This window comes from Chiloscyllium plagiosum, unplaced genomic scaffold, assembly GCF_037043375.1.
Source record: "Chiloscyllium plagiosum isolate Xiang-an unplaced genomic scaffold, Cpla_swu_hap1 HiC_scaffold_28, whole genome shotgun sequence".
NCBI classification, from domain to species: domain Eukaryota; kingdom Metazoa; phylum Chordata; class Chondrichthyes; order Orectolobiformes; family Hemiscylliidae; genus Chiloscyllium; species Chiloscyllium plagiosum.
In genome coordinates, this window is record NW_028270166.1 from 21,998,133 (window position 1) to 22,022,129 (window position 23,997).

The following is a 23,997-nucleotide window of genomic DNA, read 5'->3' on the forward strand; positions in this document are numbered from 1 at the left end:
TATTTAATGGTGTTACTATTACTGAATCCCCTGCCATAAACATCCATGAAGTTACACTGACCAGAAACTCCACTGGATTCACAATATAAACACAGTGGCTACAAGAGCTGGTCAGACATTAGTGCAGCAAGTGGCTCATGTCCTGACATCCAAAGCCTGTCCGCCATCTACAAGGCACAAGTCTTGAGAGTAATGGAATACTCCCCACTAGATAAGGGCAGCTACAGAAAAGTAGGTGCTGGAGGTCTTAAAACACATTAAGGCAGATAAATCCCTAGGACCTGATCAGCTGTTTCCCAGAACTTCAAGCTAAGGAAAAGATTGCTGGGCTCCTTGTTGAAATATTTGTATCATTGACAACCACGGGTTACATGCAGAAGAATGGTCATTTGATAATATGGTGCCGTTATTTATGAAAGGCTATAAGGAAAAGCCAGGACACTAAAGATTGGTGAGCCTTAAGTCCGTGGTGGGTAGGTTATTGGAGGGGACTGATAAAGGGCTCCGGTCTGAAACGTCGATTTCCCTGCTCCTCAGATGCTGCTGTGCTTTTCCAGCAACACACTCTCAACTCTGATCTCCAGCATCTGCAGACCTTACTGTCTCCTATTGGAGGGGATTCTAAGGCACAAGGTATCCATCCGTTTGGAAAAGGCAAGGACTGATTAGGGATCGTCAACATGGTTGTATGTGTGGGAAATTGTATCTCTCTAACTTTGAATGAGTTTTTCAAAGAGGTGACAAAGAAGACTGATAAAGTCAGAGTAGAAAACATTGTCTATAGGGACTTCAGAAAAGTGTTTGAAAAGGTTCCACATGGTAGACTGGTAAGTAACATCAGATCACATGGAATGCAGAGAGAACTAGTCAATTGGATACAAAAATCGCTTGAAGGTAGGAAACAGAAAGTGGGGTAGACAGTTGCTTTTTGGACTGGTGGCCTGTGAGCAGTGATGTGCTACAAGGATTGGTGTTGGGTCCACTGCTTTTCGTTATTTATATAAATGATTTTCGCATGATTGGTAAGTTTGCAGATGACACCAAAATAGGTAGGGTGCACTGGACAGTGAAGAAAATTATCTCAGAGGATCTTGATCAGATGGGCCAAGGAGGCAGGTACAATTGCATTTAAAAGGCTTCTGGATGGGTACACGAACAGGATAGGTTTAGAAGGCAACTCACCACCAACTCCTCTACTAGGGACAGGCAATAGATGTTGGCACAGCTTGCGATGGCTATGTCCTACAAATTAGTAAAAAAAATCCTCCAACTAACAGTACAAAGAAGAAACAGATTATCCGGTCATGAAGTCGCTTCTCGCTCCACAGATGCTGCCAGACCAACTGAGTTTCTCCAGAATGTTCTGTGCTTCTATCTGGTCATGAAACTTAACAGAGCTTGCTGCAGTGCTTCCAACGTGAGAGCAGTGACTTTAAAGGTGTGTTCATCATCATTGAGGACCCCCGAGGAACAGCTCTGGGGTGGTAAACGGTGCTATATAACTGTAAATTTTGTTCTATTTATCTTTCCCCCCCACCAATGGCTCCAAAATGCGCGTGTGGTTGAGTAGGCCTCACTGACGTCAGAGTCTGGCAGGAACCAAGATGGCGGCGTCGGGCGGCAGCGGGGGGCGGGCGGTGTTCAGGGGGTGAGAGGACAGGAACGGAGGAGTTGTCCCCGAGCGTGAAGGCCGCCTCGGCTTCCGATTCCATCTCCCCTCCACCAAATCATTATCTTCTGCCGAGAGGGGGATTATGCCTTGTCCCCGAGGCCGGGCCCCGAGTGCACAATGCTGCGTTCCACCGAGTTTTTCCGCAGCATCGAGTGCCCCTTTTACGGCGGTGGCAGCGGCGATGGCGGCTCCTGCAACCGGCCTTATTGTCACTTTCGGCACCGCAGCCAGAAGCCCAGGGAGAAGCCGGAGGGAGACGGGCAGTGTCTAACAGCCGACCGAGGTGAGTCGGCAACAGCAGGTTTCCTAGCTCTGTCTTGTGGAGCCTGGGTCTCCTTCCTGAACCCTCCTTGGTTATACCTGATGTTGGGGTATTTTATTCTGTGTGAGAGTGAGGTGGTCTCCATCTGGGTGCTGTGCCTAAACTGTGGATCATATTATTGAACAGACTTTCCCTTTGGGGAAGTGGGAGGGCTTTCCTCCCTGTACACGTTTGTGTTTGGGGTGTGTTATTCAGTACTGTAATAGTCTTTGAAGTGTCAAGGCCAGCCAGTTTCTATATGGAGTCACCATTAGATCCAACGACAAAACGGGAAACTTCTGTTATGAGGTTCATTTGTGTGTTTATCTGAGATATGTTTCTCGTCTTATGTAACTGTTTTGCAATAACTGATATCTGTCAATAAAAAGGGTGTGACACGTTTGGGGAAAGAAATGTCCATGTAACTTGACCTCAAACTACACATGGTTTTGTTGTGGTTGCATTTTCTTAGCTTATCAGCCAGTCCAGATCCAACAAATGTTGGTGTAATCAACATTATGCTCCAGAATCTGAGAAGTGTGCAATGGCCTCCATCTTTCTAATAACTCTAACTAATTATAAAAACTTGATCACTGGTCTATTGTCATTAGTCTAATTTAAATAAGATTCAAAGTAATTATTATCTTTGTACACAAATTTAGATAAATCCATCTGCAGTGCATCTTTTTTTCTCCAGTTTTTGAAGCACACTTTTTGTACAGCAATAACGAAAAGGTCAAAAGGAACAATGTATGTTCCGGAGAAGGATCCCTGGTCTCAACATTAACTCTGCTCAGTCTCCACAGATGCTGTTAAAGTTAAAAATCACACAACACCAGGTTATGGTCCAATAGGTTTATTTGGAAGCACTAGCTTTCGACGAACTGTTTCTTAAGCTAGTGCTTCCAATTAAACCTGTTGGACCATAACGTGGTGTTGTGATTTTTTTAAACTTTGTCGACCCCAGTCCAACACTGGCTCCTCCAAATCATGGTACACAGATGCTCCCAGACTTGCTGAGTTTCTCCAGCAATTTCTGTTATTGTTTCAGATTTCTAGCATTTGCGATTCTTTAGTTTAGTCCTTGCATCTGGTTTAAATATTTTTCTTCTCAAAAATGGAATGATTTCTACCTGAATGCCTATATTCCAGCAATTCTGTATAAAGAAAGTCCTCAAAACTTCTGTTCATTTACTCAGCAATCTTTGGTTATTCCACCTAGCCTACACATCTCTCACCATGCTGGACACATGGACAAACCATCTAACCTGCAGATCTTTGTACTGTGGGAGGAAACTAGAGCACACAGAGGAAACCCATGTAGACATGGAGGACATACAAGCTCAATCCATACAGTCATCCATCAATGGCTGGAACTGAACCCGAATCCCTGGCACTATGAAGCAGCAGTGCTAATCACTGAGCCACCATTACCTTAGAACAATTCTTAGTAGCTTTGAAAAACAACACAATGGTCTCCTTTCACTTTATTTGATCCAATGGAATTAATCACAGTTCGTCAGTTCTCCAGAGCTAATTTTTCATGCAAAGTGTACAAGATGTGAAGCAGGAGTAGATCATATGACCCATTGAACATTTTCTGAGTAATATGATCTTGGCTGATGTCAGTCCATTTTCCTACGTGGTCCTCATATTTCTTGATTCCAAGAGACCAAGAATTTATGTGTGTCATTCTCCTGAACCTACTCTCCATATTCAGTAGCTTTGATGTACATTCTGTAATGTATTCAAAACTGAACTACGGTTCCAACTCCTGACTTAAATTTAACACTACTACTTGTTCTTACTTTCCTCCTATTTACTAAATCATTACTATTGGCTTGTTTATTTTCAAGCTGTATTTTCCCAATCTATACAGTTTCTTGAAGGTGTACTGTTTTAATCCATAATTTACTGCTTCTTTACATCCTTTTATATCTTTCAGTTGATTGTGACAAAAGCAATGAAAGTATGCAATCAGGTGAGGCATGAAAGGTTCACTTTACACATCTTGTTGACTGCAACAACAAAATTCCTTGTTTAAGCACTAAGCTATACCTCTAATTAAAATACAGGTACCCAATGTCTAGATCAGTAAGGAGTACTTGCAAGATTTTCTTAGTGAAAGAAAGATCAGTTGTATTATCTGCTTAGCAATGTGTTGTACTGTAATACTGCACAGACGTGAGACATTGGGAAACCCTGTGTGTACTTGGTCATTTTCAGCTATATGATCCTGCTTCCCTTTAAGCATACTGTGCACAGAACTCAGAAGTCAGCACAAGAAATTAGGGAGAACATAAATAAAGATGTCATGTCATGCATTTATGTTATGTAAAAGCGTGTAATATTTAAAAGTAGTTCCTTGAAATACAAGCTTGTTTTTGTGTATTCTGTCTGAATACTAAGTTTGTGCCTTTTGATGATAATTTCAGTTTTGTCTTTGCTTATCTCACATCAGTGGATTTTTGTTCTCCAATAGACCTTTTCATAGATGTTGTTACACACCTGTGGAGTTGATGGGACTTGAACCTGATGTTGTCTGTTACAGTTTAAACAAGTTGTAGAGAACTCCAACCAGAATGTTATGAAAGAATTCACCCAGGTGTTATACAATACTAAAGCGGTCAAATCAATATGAATGCAAGCTGGTACCACAACGTTCCCACTTTATTAGGAACAGAACTACAAAAATCTTTAATACTAAATATACTATCACTAATCCTATTTGGCCCATTAAGGTTACAATACTTCTGGAGTCACTCATAAATTTACGCAGGTACTCTACTTGTGGCTGTGTCTCTGGGTCTGCAAAGTTGCTTTCTTCCTCTCTCTCTGGATGGTCAGCTAATCTCTGCTTTTTGCCATGCTGGTCTTCTCAGATGGTTCCAAAAGAGATATGTTTTTATACTTTTTAGATGGTTTTCTGGAACTTTCTATAGTTCTGGCCAATCAAGGAAATATACTTAATAGTTTTAAACAAGAGTCAATCATTTAGATAGCATGCTACTGTCAGTTTCTTTTATGTAGTAGGACCCGGTACCTTTCTGTCTGGGCTGTCCTTAGTTTCATGTATAGATTGTTGAGGGTGTCTGGGCAGAATAAAACTGTTGCCTTTTATATTATGTTAATATCATGAGCACTTTACTGCTATGTTTGCACTGCCTGGTGTAGAATTTTTGATATTTCAGTGTTTCACTTGACCAGTGTACCCAGCATCGCTTGTTGTTCAAGTTAGCAATCTATCAGTGTTTGGGCAGCTAGGAGGCTGCTACAATGGGCCACGTATTCCAGAGATGGAAGATTAAGTCGCTATAGTTTCTCTGTTGCATTGCAGAGGGATTGACTGACTGGTGGTAACAACCTGAGGGTTGCAACATTTCAAGGTAGACGAAATGGGATCTTAGTGGTTTTCTTAGCTAATGAGGGAAATGAACCTGCGCTGTTGGCATCACTCTACATTGCAAACTAGCTATCTAGCCAACTGAACTAACCAACTCTAAGTCATTTGCGACTTGGCCAATTTCTGGTCAAATGATTGATGGTGACCACTTTGTACTTTTCTTTCCCCCTAGTTTAAGACCTTTTTAATTACTGAAATTCTGAGGTAGTAACTGTAATGCAAATTTGCTGTAATGCAATTGATGAATCTGGGAAGCTGTTTCTAAAGCATGAGCTTTTAAAATGTGTGTTGGCTGTAACACAATCACATTGCTGATACTTTAAGTGCTATTTCTAAAGCACAATTTTTCTATAACACGATGTTGCAAAAGAATGCAACCATCGTGTAATAGAAGAACTGACTATTTGAAAATCAATAAACCTTTATATTGAAGAAAAAGATATAATTATGGTAATAAAATTATTGCACACAGTTCTCCACATTCATTTTTATTGTAATCTTTGTTGCGCCCTGAAATATTTTACAATCACTTTACTGTTTGCCTTTCTTGTACAATGTTAACATTATAAGTTGATATTCTTCTCCAATACAGTACTCCAATTATCTGTGTACAAAGAAAAATATTTCCAGTTGATCTCTGGAATTTGGGACTTCCAATCTGTACAGCTTCTGTTATTCTAATTTCTCTTAACAAACCCTCTTGTTCTTTTCACATTTCCAAAAGTATTATATGTAGGGGAACTTCGATTATCCGAATATCTGATTATTCGAAGGAGATTGCAAGGTCCTGATAGAAACATTACCTCAGACGTATTTCCAACACTGATTGTGTCTTTTGTTTACAATGATTAAACAGGCACCGTCTCCAAATGACTGACCTTCAGCCCTCCCTCTCTGCCCACACTTTCCCTGGAGTTCTACAGAGAGGTGTACCCTAAACCTCCCTTCCCCAGATAATCTCTGCAACATTGTCCTGTACAGGGTAAAGGTGGAACTTGTCAAAATGTTGCAATAAAATGTTGTGTGTGTATGTGCTATTTGGAAACTTGCCCCACAAAGGCAGCAGCAGCAGTCTTGTTGAAGGTGTCCAGTCCAGCTGCCCTGGAGAGGGGATGGAAAGGCGGGTGGGTAGGGGACAGTGTTGGACAGGGTTTGGGGGGGAGGTGGGGGGTTGGTGTTGGACAGGTTTTAAGGGCATGCGGAGAGCAGCGTTGGGCGGGGGGGAGCATGTGATCTGCTGCTGCCTCATTTCCTGAACAGGGAGCAGACTTTAAAAACTCCGAGCCCCAGAGGAAAGGCATTTAATCGATTAACCAAGTAATCGATTATCTGAACGAAATATTGCCTGTCCATCTCGTTCAGATAATCGAGGTTCCTCTGTATACACTTGATCATTTTATAACAAGTCTTCTGAGTAGCTTTGTGGGATGCCCTCAAAATTCCATATGCACTATGTTTACTTGTTTAATTCATTTGGTCACTTCAAGAAATTTTGTTTAATTTGTCAAACATATTACATGTTTGATTTCTTTGGTCACTTCCTGAGCGCACTTTCTTTTCACTTGATGTTAATCTTGACTCATTATCTGGAAAGTCCTTGGCTGAGGATGATTTTTATAGCATGGTAAAAAGTGAGGGTTCTGATGTAAAGTGTGTGATTTATATATATTTAACGATCATTTAGAGTTTGGATTTCAATCAGTAATTTGTGGATTTTGATCTGTCTCTCTGGGGATTAATGATTAACTTGTAAATATTTGTGTAGCCATGGTGATTTCTTTTGAAATATTAGTGTGAAATCTTTTTGAATGTAAGGGGGTTTTGATTAATTTGAGAAAGCTTACATGTAAACAATCTAGTGCATCGGGTTTTCATTATCGAAGATTCTGGATTGTTTGGAGCTTGGAAAAAAGACTTTGAATTAAAATGAATTTTAAGAAGTTTTACAAATGTCTTTGCTGAAGCTGGCTGTGTAAAATAGATGCTCCTGAGAAATTGAGGTAGTTTAGGACTGTTCAGAAATTTGTTACCTCCCTGGAAGGAGTTTAGTCTAGAACTTCTAGACCTCAAGTATTTGAAGCTACTTTAAGCTGAGAAAGTCTCTAAGCCCAGTTGTATGAAGGTTCCGTGTAGAAATTATCGGACTTTCAAGATGTGATGTCGAAGCCACAGTACAATTAGGCCCTCCAAGATGAGAAAGACCAGGGAATTCTGTCTGGTATTAGTACTGTAAAGATTTGATTAAAATATGGCTCTGGAAAAAGCGCAGTAGGTCAAGCAGGAGAGTCGACATTTTAGGCAGGATCCTTCTTCAGAATTGGGGAGGGGGAATAAATGAGGTGGGGGTATTGGGGCTGGGGGAAAGGTAGGTCAGATGGCAATAGGTGGATGCAAGTAGGAGGTGATTGAGATTGGTCAGTGGGAATATTGGAGTGGATGGGTGGGAAGGAAGATAGATAGGTTAGGTCAGGTCAAGGGGGTGGATGGAGAGGGAGGGCTGGACCTAGGTTGGGGTGGGGAGATTTGGAAGGTGGTGAATTCTATGTTGAGGCCATAAATTTGTAAGCTCCCAAGGTGGGAGATGAGATTTTCTTCCACAAGTTTGTGTATGGCCTTATTTTGATTTGATTAGATTAGATTCCCTACAGTGTGGAAACAGGCCTTTCGGCCCAACCAGCCTACACAGACCCTACGAAGAGTAACCCACCCAGATTCTTTTCCCTCTAACTAATATACCTAACACTATGGGCAATTTAGCATAGTCAATTCACTTGACCTGCACATCTTTGTGACTGTGGGAGGAAACCGGAGTACACTGGGAAAATGTGCAAACTACACACAGACAGTCACCTGAGGCTGGAATTGAACCTGGGACCCTGTTGCTGTGAGGCAGCAGTGCTAACCACTGAGCCACCGTGCCACCCACTTTGATGATGCAGTCCTCGCTATTTCCAAGTACTGTAAAGAACTGCTTTTTAAAATAATGGGGTTGTATTTTACTGTGTGTTTTAAAATCTTTAAACTTGTGCCATCTATAAATAGTTTGGTTTCTTCTATTTTATCTTCATTTCTTTTGTATTATAACATTCTTTAATTGTGAAACTTGAATCTGTAGCATTGTATTTTTGTTTTGGTGGAAGATCTTTTTTAAAGTTTTAATAAATCTGTATGATTTATCAAGGCATATTTCAGGCTGAGATCTGATTTTGTCCAGTAATAACATCAGCTTGAATCGTAACCGGCTACATCAGAGTGTTGGTACTCTTAATTTATTTGTATGTGTGAACCTGAAGTGACTGAAATAATATGTGTAAAAAAGTTTCAACATTTCTAGAAAACTAAAAAGCTCTACTTTAGTGTTATTAATGGCTAATTGTAAAACCGTGGGTTCAGCCCACTTTAGAGATTTGAACATAGTATAGGCTGATTCTTCAGAGTTGTATTAGGGGTTTGCTGTGCTTTTAAGTGCTGCTTACTTGAGTAGAAGTATAATTATATATGTTGTCACATGTATTCGAGTGCAGTGAAAAGTTTATGAAGTCTCCATTTACCTTGCCATATTATGTACAAAGGTCCTAGATATAGGATCTTAGGAATAAATTAGAAAAATAATTACAGTATTCCAGTCCTTCAAGCAGACTGCGCTGGGCCTCACCTCCAGATCACACAGTACTCAATCGCGGCAGCCTCAGGCTGTCTGCTGTCTGCCGTCTGCCGCTGCAGATGTTGGAGGACCTCGCTCTCTGCCACGTTGGGCTCACTCGCCCCATGAGCAACGACACCAAACTACACTAATCCCACATACCTACATTTAGTCCATTCCCTACGATCTCTGGCATTTTAAGTACTCGTACATATTGTTCTTAAATGTTGAGAATATCTGCCTGTACCACACTCTCAGGCATTTTATACCATCCTTCAAGTGAAAAAAATTCTTTCTCCGATCTCAGCGCGCCAGAGACTCGGGTTCAATTCCCGCCTCAGGTGACTCTGTGTGGAGTTTGCACATTCCAACCGTGTCTGCGTGGGTTTCCTCCGGGTGCTCCAGTTTCCTCCCACAATCCAAAAATGTGCAGGTTAGGTGAGTTGGCCATGCTAAATTGCCCGTAGTGTTAGGTGAAGGGGTAAATGTAGGGGAATGGGTCTGGGTGGGTTGCGCTTTGGTGGGTCCGTGTAGACTTGTTGGGCCGAAGGGCCTGTTTCCACACTGTAAATAATCTAATCTAATCACCTCTCAAGCACTTACTCCTCACTTTAAAGTAATGCCCTCTGGTTTTAAAGACATCTGCCACGGGGAAAAGATTCTTACAATCTACGTTTTCTATACTTTTCACAATTTTGTGTACCTCCATAAGATCTCCCCACCACCACACACGCACACACACTTGCTCTTAAATTCTACACTCTGGCTAATGAAGGAAAGCATCTATATGCCTACCCTGTCTACCTGTGCTGACACCTCCAAATATCTATGGATTTGTACACCAAGTTCCCTTTATTCCTCACTACACCAAAGGGACCTAATGCATTACCTCTCTCTTATCGGGATTAAATGCCATCATCCATGGCTCTGCTCAATTTGCCAGCTGATCAACATCAGACTGTAGCCTGAGACCATCTTCCTCAGTATCAACAACAACCAGCAATTTTAGTGTCATCTGTAAAATTGCTGATTATACTTTCTTCATCCATGTTCAAGCCATTAAATGTAAATAACAAAAGGAAAGATCCCAGCACCAGGCTGTGTGGTACACTGCTGTTCATGGGCTTACAATTACAAAAACAAATCTCCTCAATCTGCCTTCTATTTGTAAGCCAAAGTTGGATCCAGTTACCAACTTGATCCAGAATCTTATTTTATGAGCCAACCTTCAATGTGGGACCTTGTCAAAGGCCATATTGAAGTCCAGGTAAGCCACATTAACTGCACTACCTTCTTCAATATATTTTTTAAAAACTCAATTAAATTAGTCAGACAGGATCTCTCTCTAACAAATCAGCGCTGATCACTCCCTTTCCAAGTATTAATTATTTCTGTCTTTAGAATTACTTCTAATGATTTCCCAACTACTGACATCAAACTAACTGTTCTGTAATTACCTGGCCTATCCCTGCTGCTCCTCTTGAGTAAAGGAACCACATTATCTCTCATCCAGTCATCTGGCACTTCACCTGTGACCAGCAAGATATTAAGTATCTCTGCTAGGGCCCTAGCAATCTCCTCCCTTGACTCCAATAGCAGTCTGGGAAACATCTCATTGGGACCTAGGGATTTGTGCGCCTGTATACTTTTTAAAACACCTAATATCTCCCCTTACCATCCCAACTGAAATTGATGTACACAAACCTTGTGCCATTCTCTGTGCTTTCATGTTAAATTTGTACTTTCTATTTATATTACCTGCCATTTTTTTGTTTGAAAATGTATCATTTCACGCTTCCCTGCATTAAAGTAAATCAATTATCTTGCCACTCTACTCACCAGTTTTATCTGCCCTCTTGAAGTATGTGCTAAGCTCATACTTGTTTACTACATTTTCACATTTTGTAGCTTGGTGCAAATTTCAGACTGATACTCCTATTCCCATGTCCAGGTCATCAATATATTTCCAAAAGAGCAATGGCCCTACTGTGAATTTTGTTGGTATTGTTTCAATCTATATAACCTGTCCACTGTAAAATATCAATCATCACCATTTTCTGATTTCTGTCTTAGCTATCCATATCCCTTAACTCCCACTGACTTTAGTTTCTATTATATAGTATACTATGAAGCAGCTTTTTGCAAGTCCATGTAAACATGAACTGCATTACCTTATTCAACCATCTCTGCTATATCATTCAAAGCAAATTGGTCAGACAGTTTTTCTTTAACAGATCTCTGGTTGACATTTATTAACCTATATTCTTCAAAGTGAAAATTATTTTTTTCCTGGATTATGTTCACTAATTTTGTTTTCTTGCCCTATTAACATCTGATTCACTCTTTTATTTTTGAACAAGGATATCTTTGCAATCTCCTAGTTTTCTAGTGCCACTCCCATGTCTGCATTGAAACAGTGCGATGAAAGCAACCTCTTTCCAACCTTGCTTACTTCAGCCACATCGGGCTTGGGAGACTCCTACTTTTGGGTGCTGTGAATAGTTAACTTTCTGCTGCTTTCACTGCTTTTATCTCATCCATTTTTAAGATCCATTTCTCAATTACTACTTGGATGAAGGGATTAAGGTATGTTTGTTATATTTACTAATGGCACAAAGAGGCAGGGAAGTACGTTCTTGAGAGGGCAGAAGAAGGCTATAAGGGATATAGGTGGATTAAATGTGGGCAAATATGTTACAGGTTATAATGTTGGAAAATGTAAAACAGTTTTTTTTATTCTTCCTCCCAAAGTGGTGAGAGATTTGTTATGGACCAGACCAGACGCTCTCAAAACATTTTAAGAAGATAGTCTCAACCCTTTTGCTTATTTTAACGGCAAATGTAAAATGCTGTGTTCCAGATGCAATTTGTCCAATCAAACTACTCAATGTTAAACAAAACACAATTATTCAAACACTAGTTAAAATACAACTAAAGAAAGAATAACAACTCTTTGGGAAAATTTAACGGAACAATTCAGTAACATTAACTGTTCTAATATAGGAACATCCCATGAACATACCCATTGGCAACAAGGCAAATTCAGAAATCAAACTTTCTCACATACAATGCTTGCAATAGGAAGAGAAACCCCAACTTCCAGCTGTTACCAAGAGAGCGGAAAAAATAACTTCTGCTTCTTCAAAACTCCAGCAGCTTCCAACTCTGATGAGACTCCCAAAAAAAACTGCTTAAAGCTAAAACAAAAAGTAGAAATCCTGTCTGAGAGAGCTGGCCACACACATTCAGGCTACTTAGAACATAGAAACATAGGTCCAGAAGTAGAGCATTCAGCTCTTTGTGCCTGCACCACCATTCAATATGGTCATGGCTCATAATTGAATTTTAGTAAGGATTAGAGTGGTGCTGGAAAAGCACAGCAGGTCAGGCAGCATCTGAGGAGCAGGAACATCGACGTTGCGGGCAAAAGCCCTTCTTTAGGAATGAACCCTTACTCCTCACCTCAAATCTTCTTGCTATGAAGGCCAGCAAGAATTTTAGTATGCTACTTTTGCTTTCTCTCCATTCCCATTGATCCCTTTAGCCGCAACGGCCATGACCAGCTCACTCATGAACATCTCCAACGAGCTGGGCCCAACAGCTTTGTATGGTAGAGAATTCCACAGGTTCACAACTGAGTAAAGAAGTTCTTCCTCTTTTCTCTGTCCTTAATGGCTTACCCCATATTCTGAAATGGTGACCCCCTAGTTCTGGACTTTGCCAACATTGAGAACATTCATCCCCGTCTAGCCTGTTTCCATGAGATTCCACCCCCATTCTTCTAAATTCCAGTGAGTACAAGCTCAGTTGAACCAGTCTTCCTTCATATGTCAGTCCTGCTATCTTGGGAATCAGTCTGGTGAACCTTCATTGGACTCCCTGAATAGCAAGAATATTCTTCCTCAGACTAAGAGACCAAAATGGCACACAATACTCAAGGTGTGGCCTCACAGGGCCTTGTATATCTACAGCAAGACATCCCTACTCCTCTCCTCAAATCGTCTTGCTATGAAGGCCAGCATGCCATTAGCTTTCCTCACTGCCTGCTGCATCTGCATGCCAATTTTCAATGACTGTGCCATTGTGACACCCAGGCCTCATTGCACTTCACCATTTCCTAAACTGCCACCATTCAAATAATAATCTGCCTTCCTGTTTTTGCCATGAAAGTGGATAACATCACATTTATCCACATTATATTGCATTTGCCCAACTCAGCCAGTCTGACCAAATCATCCTGCAGCCTCCTAGTATCCTCCTCACAGTACACACTGCCACCCAGCTTTGTGTCATCTGCAAATTTGGAGATATTGCATTCAGTTCCTTCATCCAAATCGTTAATGTTTTTGTGAACAGCTAGGATCCCAGCAGTGAACCCTGCGGTACCTGAATTGTCACTGCCTGCCACTCTGAAAAGGACTCATTTATTCCAACTCTGTTTCCTGTCTGCCAACCAGTTCTGTCCACGTCAATACATTATCTCTAATACCATGAGCTTTTCCTTTTCCCTCTTCAGTACGGGCTTAGACTACACCCGAATTGTTTCCTCTTTGAAGGCCTTCAATTATACTTGCAAGGGCAAAAAAAGTCTTAAACTGAATTAAATGGACCTCTGAATAGTACACTGGAAAATTGCACATTGGATATGAGGTATTTCCATAAACAATCCAAAATATAATAGGAAGCTGGAGTTAAAACACCAGAGGCTTTGATTATCACAGTTCTATTTCTTCAAGTACACTGTTCTCAACTTTGAAAAATCTGAGAAGTTGCTTTCCCAGGACTAGTGCAGATTGAAATTCCTTTTAAAAGACAGCTGGTAGTTTTTAAGGTCTTTACAAAGCAAAATTACGTAAGGAGGGAAAGCAAACAGATCTATTCGCTATTGTAAAAACATTGATGTCAATTTAGATGTTTTTGCATGTAAATTGAAAGTTACAATTTGTAGACATTTATTCATTACTTCATTCTCACCCTAATCACTTTCATTATTTATCAGTTGTAAAGAAATAAAAACATTTAAATTTTTATAACAACTTCCACGGCTTCAAGATGTCCCAAAATGCATTGCAGTTATCAAAGTCCTTTTGTTCATTATTGTAATGTTGAGAAAACCATAAATTTAATAGCAGTCATTTTTTTTGGGAGCATGCCTTAGTTCCATGCAAGTATTAGTTTTGATGAAGACATGAGGTTAGAATGCAGCTGACTGAAATTGTGTTCACCCTTTTCTGCAGCTAGTCTGATGGTGACTGTCTTGGTAAATAGACACTGAGTTGCATTTGTCTGGCCTCCAGTCTAAAATAAGTTGGCTTATTTTAGCTTCAGACAAAGATGAACAGACAACTGGCCTCAACTTTTGGAACAAAATTGTGAAGAAAAGGTAATCAGCCAGTGTTTCACTGTCATCAATAATTACGTTAAATTCAGGAGAAACTTTCTTACTGAGTGAGTAATTAGAATGTGGATGTTGCTACCCCAAATTGTTAAAATAATAATAACAGATGCAGCTAAAAGGAAGCTCGAGAATCAAGGACAGAAAAAGGAATAGAAGGTGATGTACGTAAAAGTGGGAGATGGTCCTGTTGTGCAAAAACACTGACATAAACCAATTATGCTGAATGACCTGTTTCTATCGCCTGCATTCTATGTAATATGTTTGAAACTGTAGAGTAGGTGTTAGAATTCTGCATCTCTAAACAAAATTTTGATTATCAAGTTTTCTTTTCAAACATATCTGGTATATGCTTTCACATTTTGCAGCACAACTTTTTAAAAGAAATTACATTACCTCGGATTCAGAGAATTGTTATAGTGCAAAACAAGGGCATTTAGCCCATCATGTCTGCAGTTTGTGGCTTTGTGCCTTTTCTACTGTTCTTTCCTCCTAATCCTGTGTGTTGTTTCTATTTAAATAATCATCCCATGCCCTTGAGTATTTGATTGAATCCTGGCTCCACCATAGTGTGTTGTGTATTCTTGACATGAACCATTTGCCATGTGAAAACGTTTTCTCACTCACTGCATTTACTTCTTTTGCAAATGATCTTAAACGTGTGCCTTCTCGTTCTTGATCCATGTGCTCTGTAGATGGTGAACAGACTTTGACAAGTCAGAAGGTAAGTTGCCACAGTATTCCTAGTTTCTCTATTTGTGTCGAGTCTGGTTGAGCTTCTGGTCAATGGTAACGCTCAGGTAAATGAGAGACTATTGTTATAAATGGGGAATTTTCCACCCTTTGTCACTTACCCCAGGTCATAAACAGATATATTACCAACTATGAATTTACTGATGATAGAAAGCAATGAGAATGTAAGCTTTGAGGAGGGTACAGGAAGCTGCATAATGAGTATCGACATGTTAATGAATGGATAACGTAGTTGTAGATAGAGTATAAGGTGCGCAAGTTTGAGGTTTTCACTTTGCTCATAAAAATAGAAAAGCATAACTTATTTTAAAAGGTGTTAAACAATGCTCTAAGAGGTTTGGATGTAATATCTCTCAAGGCATATGAAACAGAACATGGTTCAGTAGAAAATGGCATATTGGCCTTTATTGTAAGGAGGATAAGAATCAAAATGTCTTGCTACAGTTGTATGGAGTTTTGGTGAGATCAATACTATGTGCAAATTTAGTCTCTTGTATTTAAGGAAGGATATACTTATATTGGAGGCAGTACGTAAAGGTTGACTTATCGATAAGTTGTCACTTTCCTGCTTTAGTCAAAGCAAAATGCTCAGAGACACAGTATAGCTTTACCTCCTTCATCTTTATTCCGGGCCCTGGAGGGAGGGAACGATTGCCTATGTGCACAGGGACATGGGTTCATGGTCTTCTCTCGAACAGCAGTTTTTTAGTGAAATACATAGTCATTCAAAGGGAGGAGCATCCAGATAAGGCAACATATATATCAATTGGGTGACCATTACAATCAGCAAGTGTCAATAGTAAAGATTAAGCCATCTGCTGTTACACAATGAATGTTCTTAACCTTGTTAACTGGTTTCACATAATGGATACTTTTCCCCTTGTTAACTGACTTTACGTACTGAATGCCACCTCATCTTGTTAAGTGGCTGTACATAATGAATGCTTTTCCACTTGTTAACCCACTACCCTTGCCTCCAGCACCTCATTGTTAACTGCAAGTTCTTATCTGATCTGAGTCATACTCAGCTAAATCTTTTGTTTCACAAAATTCAAAACCTCACTCTTTCCTTACCAGCTCATACCTTGTAAACTTTCTCATAGGGATAAGGGTGATGTCCTATATGAGAGGCTGAATAATTTGAAGCTATGTTCTATGAGTTTTAAGATTTGTAGCTCAGGTTGAGGTTCTGGATATAGGATTGCTCGCTGAGCTGGAAGGTTCATTTCCGTATGTTTCGTCACCCTACTAGGTAACATCATCAGTGGGCCTCTGGGCCAAGCACTGCTGCTGATTCTTGCTTTCTATTTCTAAACAAAAAAAAAGGCAAACCTACATCCAGTATGTTCTTTGGATTTTAGAAGAATGAGATAAAAATGAAAGGAACTGATAGATACTGAAATGTTATTTCTCCTGGCTGGAAAATCTAGAACAAGGGGCACATTTTTGGTTAAGGGGCTGCTCATTTAGGACTGAGATGATAAATTTCAAGGTGTGTGAATACTTGGAATTCACTGCCCACGAGATTTGTGAATTTGCCATCAGTGAAGATATATAAGGCTGAGCTAGACAGTTCTTGTTTCTCAGTAAATAAGAGGAAATAGCAAGCAGGCAGCAAAGTGCACTTGGAGCTCAAGGTCAACCATGATCTTTTCAAATGGCAGAGTAGGCTTGTTGAGCTTTATGGCATTGTCCTGCTCTTATTTCTTAGGATTTTATGTAGTTATTAATCTTTGACACTGCACCCATGTTAATGACATCCAAAATCAGAGCAACGTGGATCCAGTTCTACCTTTTTTCCTCTGCCTTTAAACTGTCAGACTACTTGTCTGACTGCAATTTCTAGATGAGAAACATCCTGGAACTAAATTTCAGGATGAAGGAAACTACCATCTTTGGTCACCATCCTTTTTTCTGTCCCCCCTCTGAGGCAACAGTTTAAGACTGTGCTAAGTTATTTATTTTACCCCAACATGAGCTTCTAGTCCTTTATCATGCACCTTTTATGACCATAACTACTTGTTGCTTATAGGTGCTATCTCTCTCCTGGTTTTCAACGATATTGTCATTTCTGTAAGCCTACAGCAATTTGAATATCACACATATAGGAACAATGTTGTGAGACTTGAAAGAGGCTAGAAAAGATTTACAAGGATGTTGTCAGGGTTGGAGGATTTGAGATCTAGGGAGAGGCTGAATTTGCTGGGGCTGTTTTCCCTGGACATCAGAGGGTGAGGGGTGACCTTACAGAAGTTCATAAAATCAAGAGGGGCATGGATAGACTAAAGAGTCAAGGCCTTTAACCCAGGGCAGAGGAATCCAAAACTAGTTGGTAGAGGTTTAAGGTTACAGAGGAAAGATTTAAAAAGGACCGAAGGGGCAACTTTTCACACAAGAGGGTGGTGCATGTATGGAATGAACTGCCAGAGAAAGTGGTGGAAGCTGGTACAATTGCAACATTTAAAAAGCATCTGGATGGTTTTATGAATAGGAAGTGTTTAAAAGAATATGGGCCAAGTGCTGGCAAAAGGGACTAGATTAATTTAGGATATCTGGTCAGCATAGATGAGTTGGACTGAAGGGTCTGTTTCGGTGCTGTACATCTCTGACTCTAATCAGCTATTTCCAACTCCATACCATCACTTAACTCTGCCTTTACCTCAGTCTATCTGCTGAAACTGTTCAATGTGTCTGGTATTTCGAGACTTGTGTTCCAAAGCACTGTTGTACAGCATCCACAGTTTATCTCTCTATGGCAAATGTCTGTCCATATCTTAACTTGTAGCAAGCCCATCTTGCTTATTTGTCATGACCTCATTGACTTACTTAGGCTACCAGTTGAGCCTCGAATTCTCATTTTTGTTTTCAACTCCATAGATTTCCCTATCTCTGGAAGAATGTGGGCCAAATGCTGGCAAATGGGACTAGATTAATTCGGATATCTGGTCAGCATGGAAACGTTGGCCCAAGAGGTCTGTTTCCATGCTGTATAGCTCTATGATTCTGAAATTTACTCCATTCTTGCAAAGATCCACATTGAAAAGAACACACCTTTGCATTATGCCAGTTATGGTCTCCTGAAAATTCCTAACTTTAATCACTCAGTTCAGGTGCCTTGTCTTCAGTTGGCAAGGTCCTAAGTTCTTTAATTTGTTTCCTAAATCTCTGCCTCTATCTCCCTTGCCTTCTGTAAGTTGCTTCTTAAAACCTATCTGTTAAATCATAATGACAAAAACATGCTTATATGTTTTTGCATGTTTGTATCAAATGTTTTGAATTTGTAAATAAATCCCAATGGGGGTTTTATTCTTTTAAAGGCACCGTGTACATGCAAATTGATACACAAGTTAAATGACCATTTTCTCTTTATTTGTTATGGGATGAGGGCATCGCTGGCTAGGCAGCATTTATTGCCCAGAGGGCAATTAAAAGTCAACCACTTTGCTGTGGGTCTGGAGTCATCTGTAGGCTAGACCAAGTAAGGATGGCAGATTCCTTCTCTAAAGAACACTAGTAAACTAGAAGTTTTTCTTACAATTAACAATGGATTTGTGGTCCTTACCAGACTCTTAATTCCAGATTTTCTTTTTATTGAATTCAAAATCTACCATCTGATCTGGCGGGATTTGAACCCATGTCCCTAAAACATTATCTGGTCTTGGGATTAACATCCATTGATGATATCACTAGGTCATTGCCTCCTATGTGTATAACTAATACCACTACCTAAGATAGCGATCAAATAGTGTTTTGTTATCAAAGTTCATGGGGCCTTTGCTCAGAAGACTGACTGAAATCTTATAGTTATCATTCTGTATCCAAAGTAGCCATAGAAATTTTAAAGATTTCTAAATTACAAATCTGTAGCTATGTCCATAAGATCGGAATACTGGTTGGAAAATTTGAGAAGACTGCCGATTGAGAAGAAAAACAAAGAATATACAGCAAATGGTCTTTGGTCCACACAAGCCCACTTTGTTTAACCCTGATAGCTTAACAGTACTGCAGTGCTCTGGTTGGGAGCCAGGAGTCCAGTCCAGGTGCATTACTTGATCCTGTGATTTCTGTCTGCCTGTGTTCAGTTGGTCTATTAGGTGAAAGTATCCTAAGTGCATCACCTTTTTTTAAAATACAACATTTAACAAAATGTCTTCCATCTTCTTTTGTTTCTTGTTTTTTATGAATATTCTAACATGGCATATATAGAATAGTCAATCCTCTATGCTGATCTATGATTTAATACTGTGCATAAGAGAATCAGGCTGTTGCATAAAACATTGTTTTATAAAATGTCTGTAATGACATTTTGGATCTTGTGGTAATGTGACTTCATCTGTGGCATAAATAGTATATATTCTGACTAATTTGCAAAGTTCCACAATGACTGGAATGAAATAGTCTGGTGAAGGTCATGCAAATATAAATGGTATGCATACTTTGACATACACCATGCTAATATTTTTAATCAACCTATTCAGACATCCAGTGACAGCTCTGGAATAAGTAGGCCTTGAACCTGGGCCTATGGTTAAATAATGTTAGTTAGCTCCCAAGTTTTAAAATTGTATTTGTACACAAAGTTCTGATGCTTTTTTTTTCACATGATGAATTGGAGTGAATTTGGTTGGGTTATGTTGCTGGATTTAGCAAGGTAGTTCCCACATATCTACTCCATACAGGCTGGAGGGTTATTGTCTTCATGCAGCATCTGTTTTGATGACTGCATTTAGTTTTATGCTTTTGAAAATAAGGCAGATGACTAGAAAGCAGCATGGTGATGTCACAACGTTTTCATGGTTAAGGGCCCAGCTTCTTCTGGTATTATGCTTGTAGGTATGTCTATAAATATTCTTTCATGTTAGTAGCATGGAGTTCAGGGATTACCTCAGTATGGGAATGGAAGGAGAGGAGTTGGTTAGCAATTCACCGGGAGCAAGTCAACTACACTTTATCACTGCTTGCTGAGCTCACAGAGATGGGTCTCCTATTTGTACTCTAAAATTACTTGAATGTCATGGAAGAAAATAACAAGGATTAATTATCTGGATAGATTTCCCAAACACCATCCTCTTCCATTCAATGTGCTAAAATAAGGGATCCAACTGTATTTAACAGAAGTGTCTATCAGGGAGCAGTTTTAAAACATGATAGTTTGGAAATGAGATTGTAGTAACGTGTGATCCGATTACATGTGGCATGCATTTGTCAGTTATGTTGTGTGGGATGTTAGGATTTTGCTGAGGGTGGGGGGAGGGAAGACGAGATAATTATGGCCATATGATGGTGTCATAACCTTTTCATATTTAAGGGCACATTTTGAAGATTTTACAAATCTCACTATCTCCAAATGCTTGAGCTTGCTGGCTTATTTGCACAAAGATAACTGTATGACATTAATACAACATTATATTTCCAATAAGATCCACTGCATTTATTTTATGTTGTGAGTAGCTGGGCCAAATATGTGAGGAAAGACCTTGTCTGTATGATAAGTTAACTCCTCTTGACTACTGTCTGTCAAAATTCATTTAATCCATTTAATTTGTTACTTTCAACACTCATTTTATAAATGATTAGTGAGATGATACACTGCAATTATTTCATTGCAGTGTGTAAGACATGCTGTATTGAACTGTTCTAAAATTCCCTGCTCCATTTAATACCAGTACCTTAATACACCAATTTGAAAGAGAAACCGGTTTTAAGTTAATTGATAAACAACAACACGGCACAGTGCCTCAGTGGTTAGCACTGCTGCCTCACAGCGCCAGGGACTCTGGTTCGATTCCAGCCTCAGGCGACTGTGTGGAGTTTGCGCATTCTCCCCATGTCTGCATGGGTTTTCTCTGGTTTCCTCCCACAATCCAAAGATGTGCAGGTTAGGTTAATGGCCATGCTAAATTACCAATAGTGTTCATGGATGGGTAGGTTAGGTGTATTAGTCAGGGGTAAATGTAGAGTAATAGGGTAGAGAAATGGGTTTGGGTGGGATACTCTTTGGAGGGTTGGTATAGACTTGATGGCCCGAAGGGCCTGTTTTCATACTGTGTAGTGATTCTATGATTCATTGCCTTTTAGCTTAGTGGGGAAAATGTGCAGTAGTTTTCCATTTCCTACAACAAGTGATATCTGGTAGTACAATTAGATGGTTCTTGAATGGACAGTGGTTGAGCATAATGCCTCAGTAAGAAAAACAATGCTTCAGTTTAATTTAATACATTAATTTGGCTATGTGTGAGAAGCTTTTGCCCGAAACGTCGATTTTGCTGCTCGTTGGATGCTGCCTGAATTGCTGTGCTCTTCCAGCACCACTGATCCAGAATTTGGTTTCCAGCATCTGCAGTCATTGTTTTAACCTATGTGTGAGAAGTGCCTGCACATAATAGCACTCCAAGAAATCAGTGCCTTCAGAAAGTCAGAAATATAATAAAAACAAAATATTACTAAATAGGACAATTAAATAGTACAGTGAGTGATTTACATTTTTCTTTGAATTTGATAACCTATTTCAAAGGGTCTGATGCTGTGGAACTGAAGTTTTTGTTTTGGTTTTAGTGTGCTGGACATTTTTGAAGTGATGACACAGGATGGTGTGCAGAGCAGCAGGAATCTTGACCAGAATGCGTATCTTGTCATGACCAATTCCGTGTTAAAGCAGCCAAATTACTCTCTTTTTTTTTGTTTTGTCTCCTTTATATCCTTTCGGTGTGTGTTGACCAACTTTGAGGCCTGCTGAAACTTCTGAGTTTGAAAAGTGTTTTTTCAAAACAGTTAATTAAGTAGAAACTATTTACTGTAGTGAGTATAATTATTAGAGTCATAGAGATGTACAGCATGGAAACAGACCCTTCGGTCCAACCCTTCCATGCCGAACAGATATCCCAACCCAATCTAGTCCCACCTGCCAGCACCTGGCCCATATCCCTCCAAGCCCTTCCTATTCATATACTCATCCATTATTTAACAATTCAACTTAAAATCTGTTTCTCTTTCAAATTGATATATTACGGTACTGATATCATACAGAGCGGGGAAATTTAGAACAGGTCAGAACATGTATTACATACTGCAATGAAACAATTGCACTGTACCATCTCACTAATCATATATACAATTAATGTTGAAAGTAACGAATAGATTTTAAAATGTCTTGTTAAACCATTTGATAAACAATGTGAAAGCAACCACATCTGTCTTGGCCCTAGAATCATTTTGAGTCATGTTAGACAGCCATCAGATACAGAAATTCAGGCTTAATTTAACTCCTGTGGCCTTGCATCCTGGAATGTGAAGACAAAAGTATTTTCTCTGAAACATCAACCTCTTCAGATATGTTATCACTCGCCTCTGCAACAGGTAGGAATTTAATCTGGCCTCCTGGCTCTGAGTAGGGTCTCTACTTCTGTGCCACAAGATCCCTTAAAGTTTGACATCGGACAGTTATGAATTGACTTATTTATCCCTCTGTGGATATTTCCTAATTGGCATGTTCAGAGAAATTATGCACCCATGGAGCAGATAGGACTTGAAACATAGAATCTGTAATGCTGTTCAGCTGACTGGTCTACTTTGGCTCATCACCACATCGCCCAGACTACTAAAACCATTGAACAAGTTGGCTTTTGTCCCTTTTTTTGAATAAGTTTGTATTCTAACAAATGTAACTATGAACTTACTTCATGCTTGACGTTAACCCTAGGTTTTCAATGTCCTGGCTGTCAGCTTCCTCCATATTCTGCGTATAGGCTCTTTGTTTTGCTTTGTATGCACCCACAGGTGCCAGCTGCTACTGCTCCTGATCATGCACTCTCAATTCTTCATACCAGAGCATTGAAACTTAAACGGTCGCCCATATAATTCGAGGCTTGCCATCCAGTTCAATCTGGTTATCACTTGACACGAGTACATTTACGTAATCAGAGTTAGCTGGATAATATTCAGGATAAGAGAAACTTATCTGTATGAATCCATTGAAGTATACCACCAGCTGTCTGACTGAAATTAAAAATGCAAAGTTTGGCAGCATCTGGCAAGGTAAGCTTAAACATTTCCTGTCTTCTGACTCTGCACTATAACCCCAACTGCGCTCTCAGGTGGACAAATAGCCAGAAGACTGGAAACATTGAACATAATCTTCCTCTTTCCATGATTAGTCCTGCTGTTTTGTATTTCGAGTAGATTTTCTTTATTTTTATCTCTGATTTCCACATTTCGATTCTTTTTCTGCTTAATTTAAATAATTTCATTGTCATAAATTAATATCAAACCTGTGGCTGATTATGTCTGCATGAGTGAATATATTTTACGCTGTGCTTCTTCTGTGTGGCTTGCTTTTTTAAAATATATTTTAAAAATAGCACCCAGTATCAGAAGGTTTGATACAGGCAATATTGCGTTATTGGACCTGCCAGTTTTCAGGTTGGAACTAGGTTCTACAATAGCCTCTATTACCATAGTGACTATATCTTCAAAAGCAATTTCTTCATTGTATAAATATTTTTTCAGAAATATTCAGTTTCACCTTTTACTGCAAGAATGTTTTCTGGTGCTGAGTACAGAACAGCATTAGTTTGAGTCTGAAATGCTCATTTGTTGAAAGAACTATAAGTTCAGAGGTAAAAGCATAAATTAAGAGGTAGATTTGGAAACATGTATGCCAGTTTGGAAATGGTTGGTATAGTGTTATGGCACTGACCTGACTGTTGGCAACCAATATTGTCTGAATGGGAAGATCTTCAACCTTGGTTGCTTCTGGGCAAAAACAAAGTTCACCACTATGGACATCCATGACCTTCAGTTTAAGATGACTGTTTACAGATGTTAACACAGA

The 23,997-nt window shown here is 39.6% G+C and overlaps 1 protein-coding gene across 4 annotated transcripts in view; it reads left to right on the top strand.

Moving 5' to 3' along the window:
• The first annotated feature begins 1,659 nt into the window (after positions 1 to 1,659).
• Positions 1,660 to 23,997, top strand: part of rexo1 (REX1, RNA exonuclease 1 homolog) — an 82,237-nt gene continuing 59,899 nt past the window's right edge. For 3 of the 4 annotated variants that reach the window (XR_015751832.1, XM_087976038.1, XM_087976039.1), the window contains exons 1-2: positions 1,660 to 1,955; positions 3,919 to 3,954. Coding sequence is in view for 3 of the 4 variants with exons in the window: in XM_087976038.1 (XP_087832164.1) it covers positions 1,790 to 1,955; positions 3,919 to 3,954 (202 nt within the window). In the remaining variant the exon portion in view is untranslated. The remainder of the gene's footprint in view (positions 1,956 to 3,918; positions 3,955 to 23,997) is intronic. The other variant, XM_087976040.1, reaches the window with a different exon arrangement.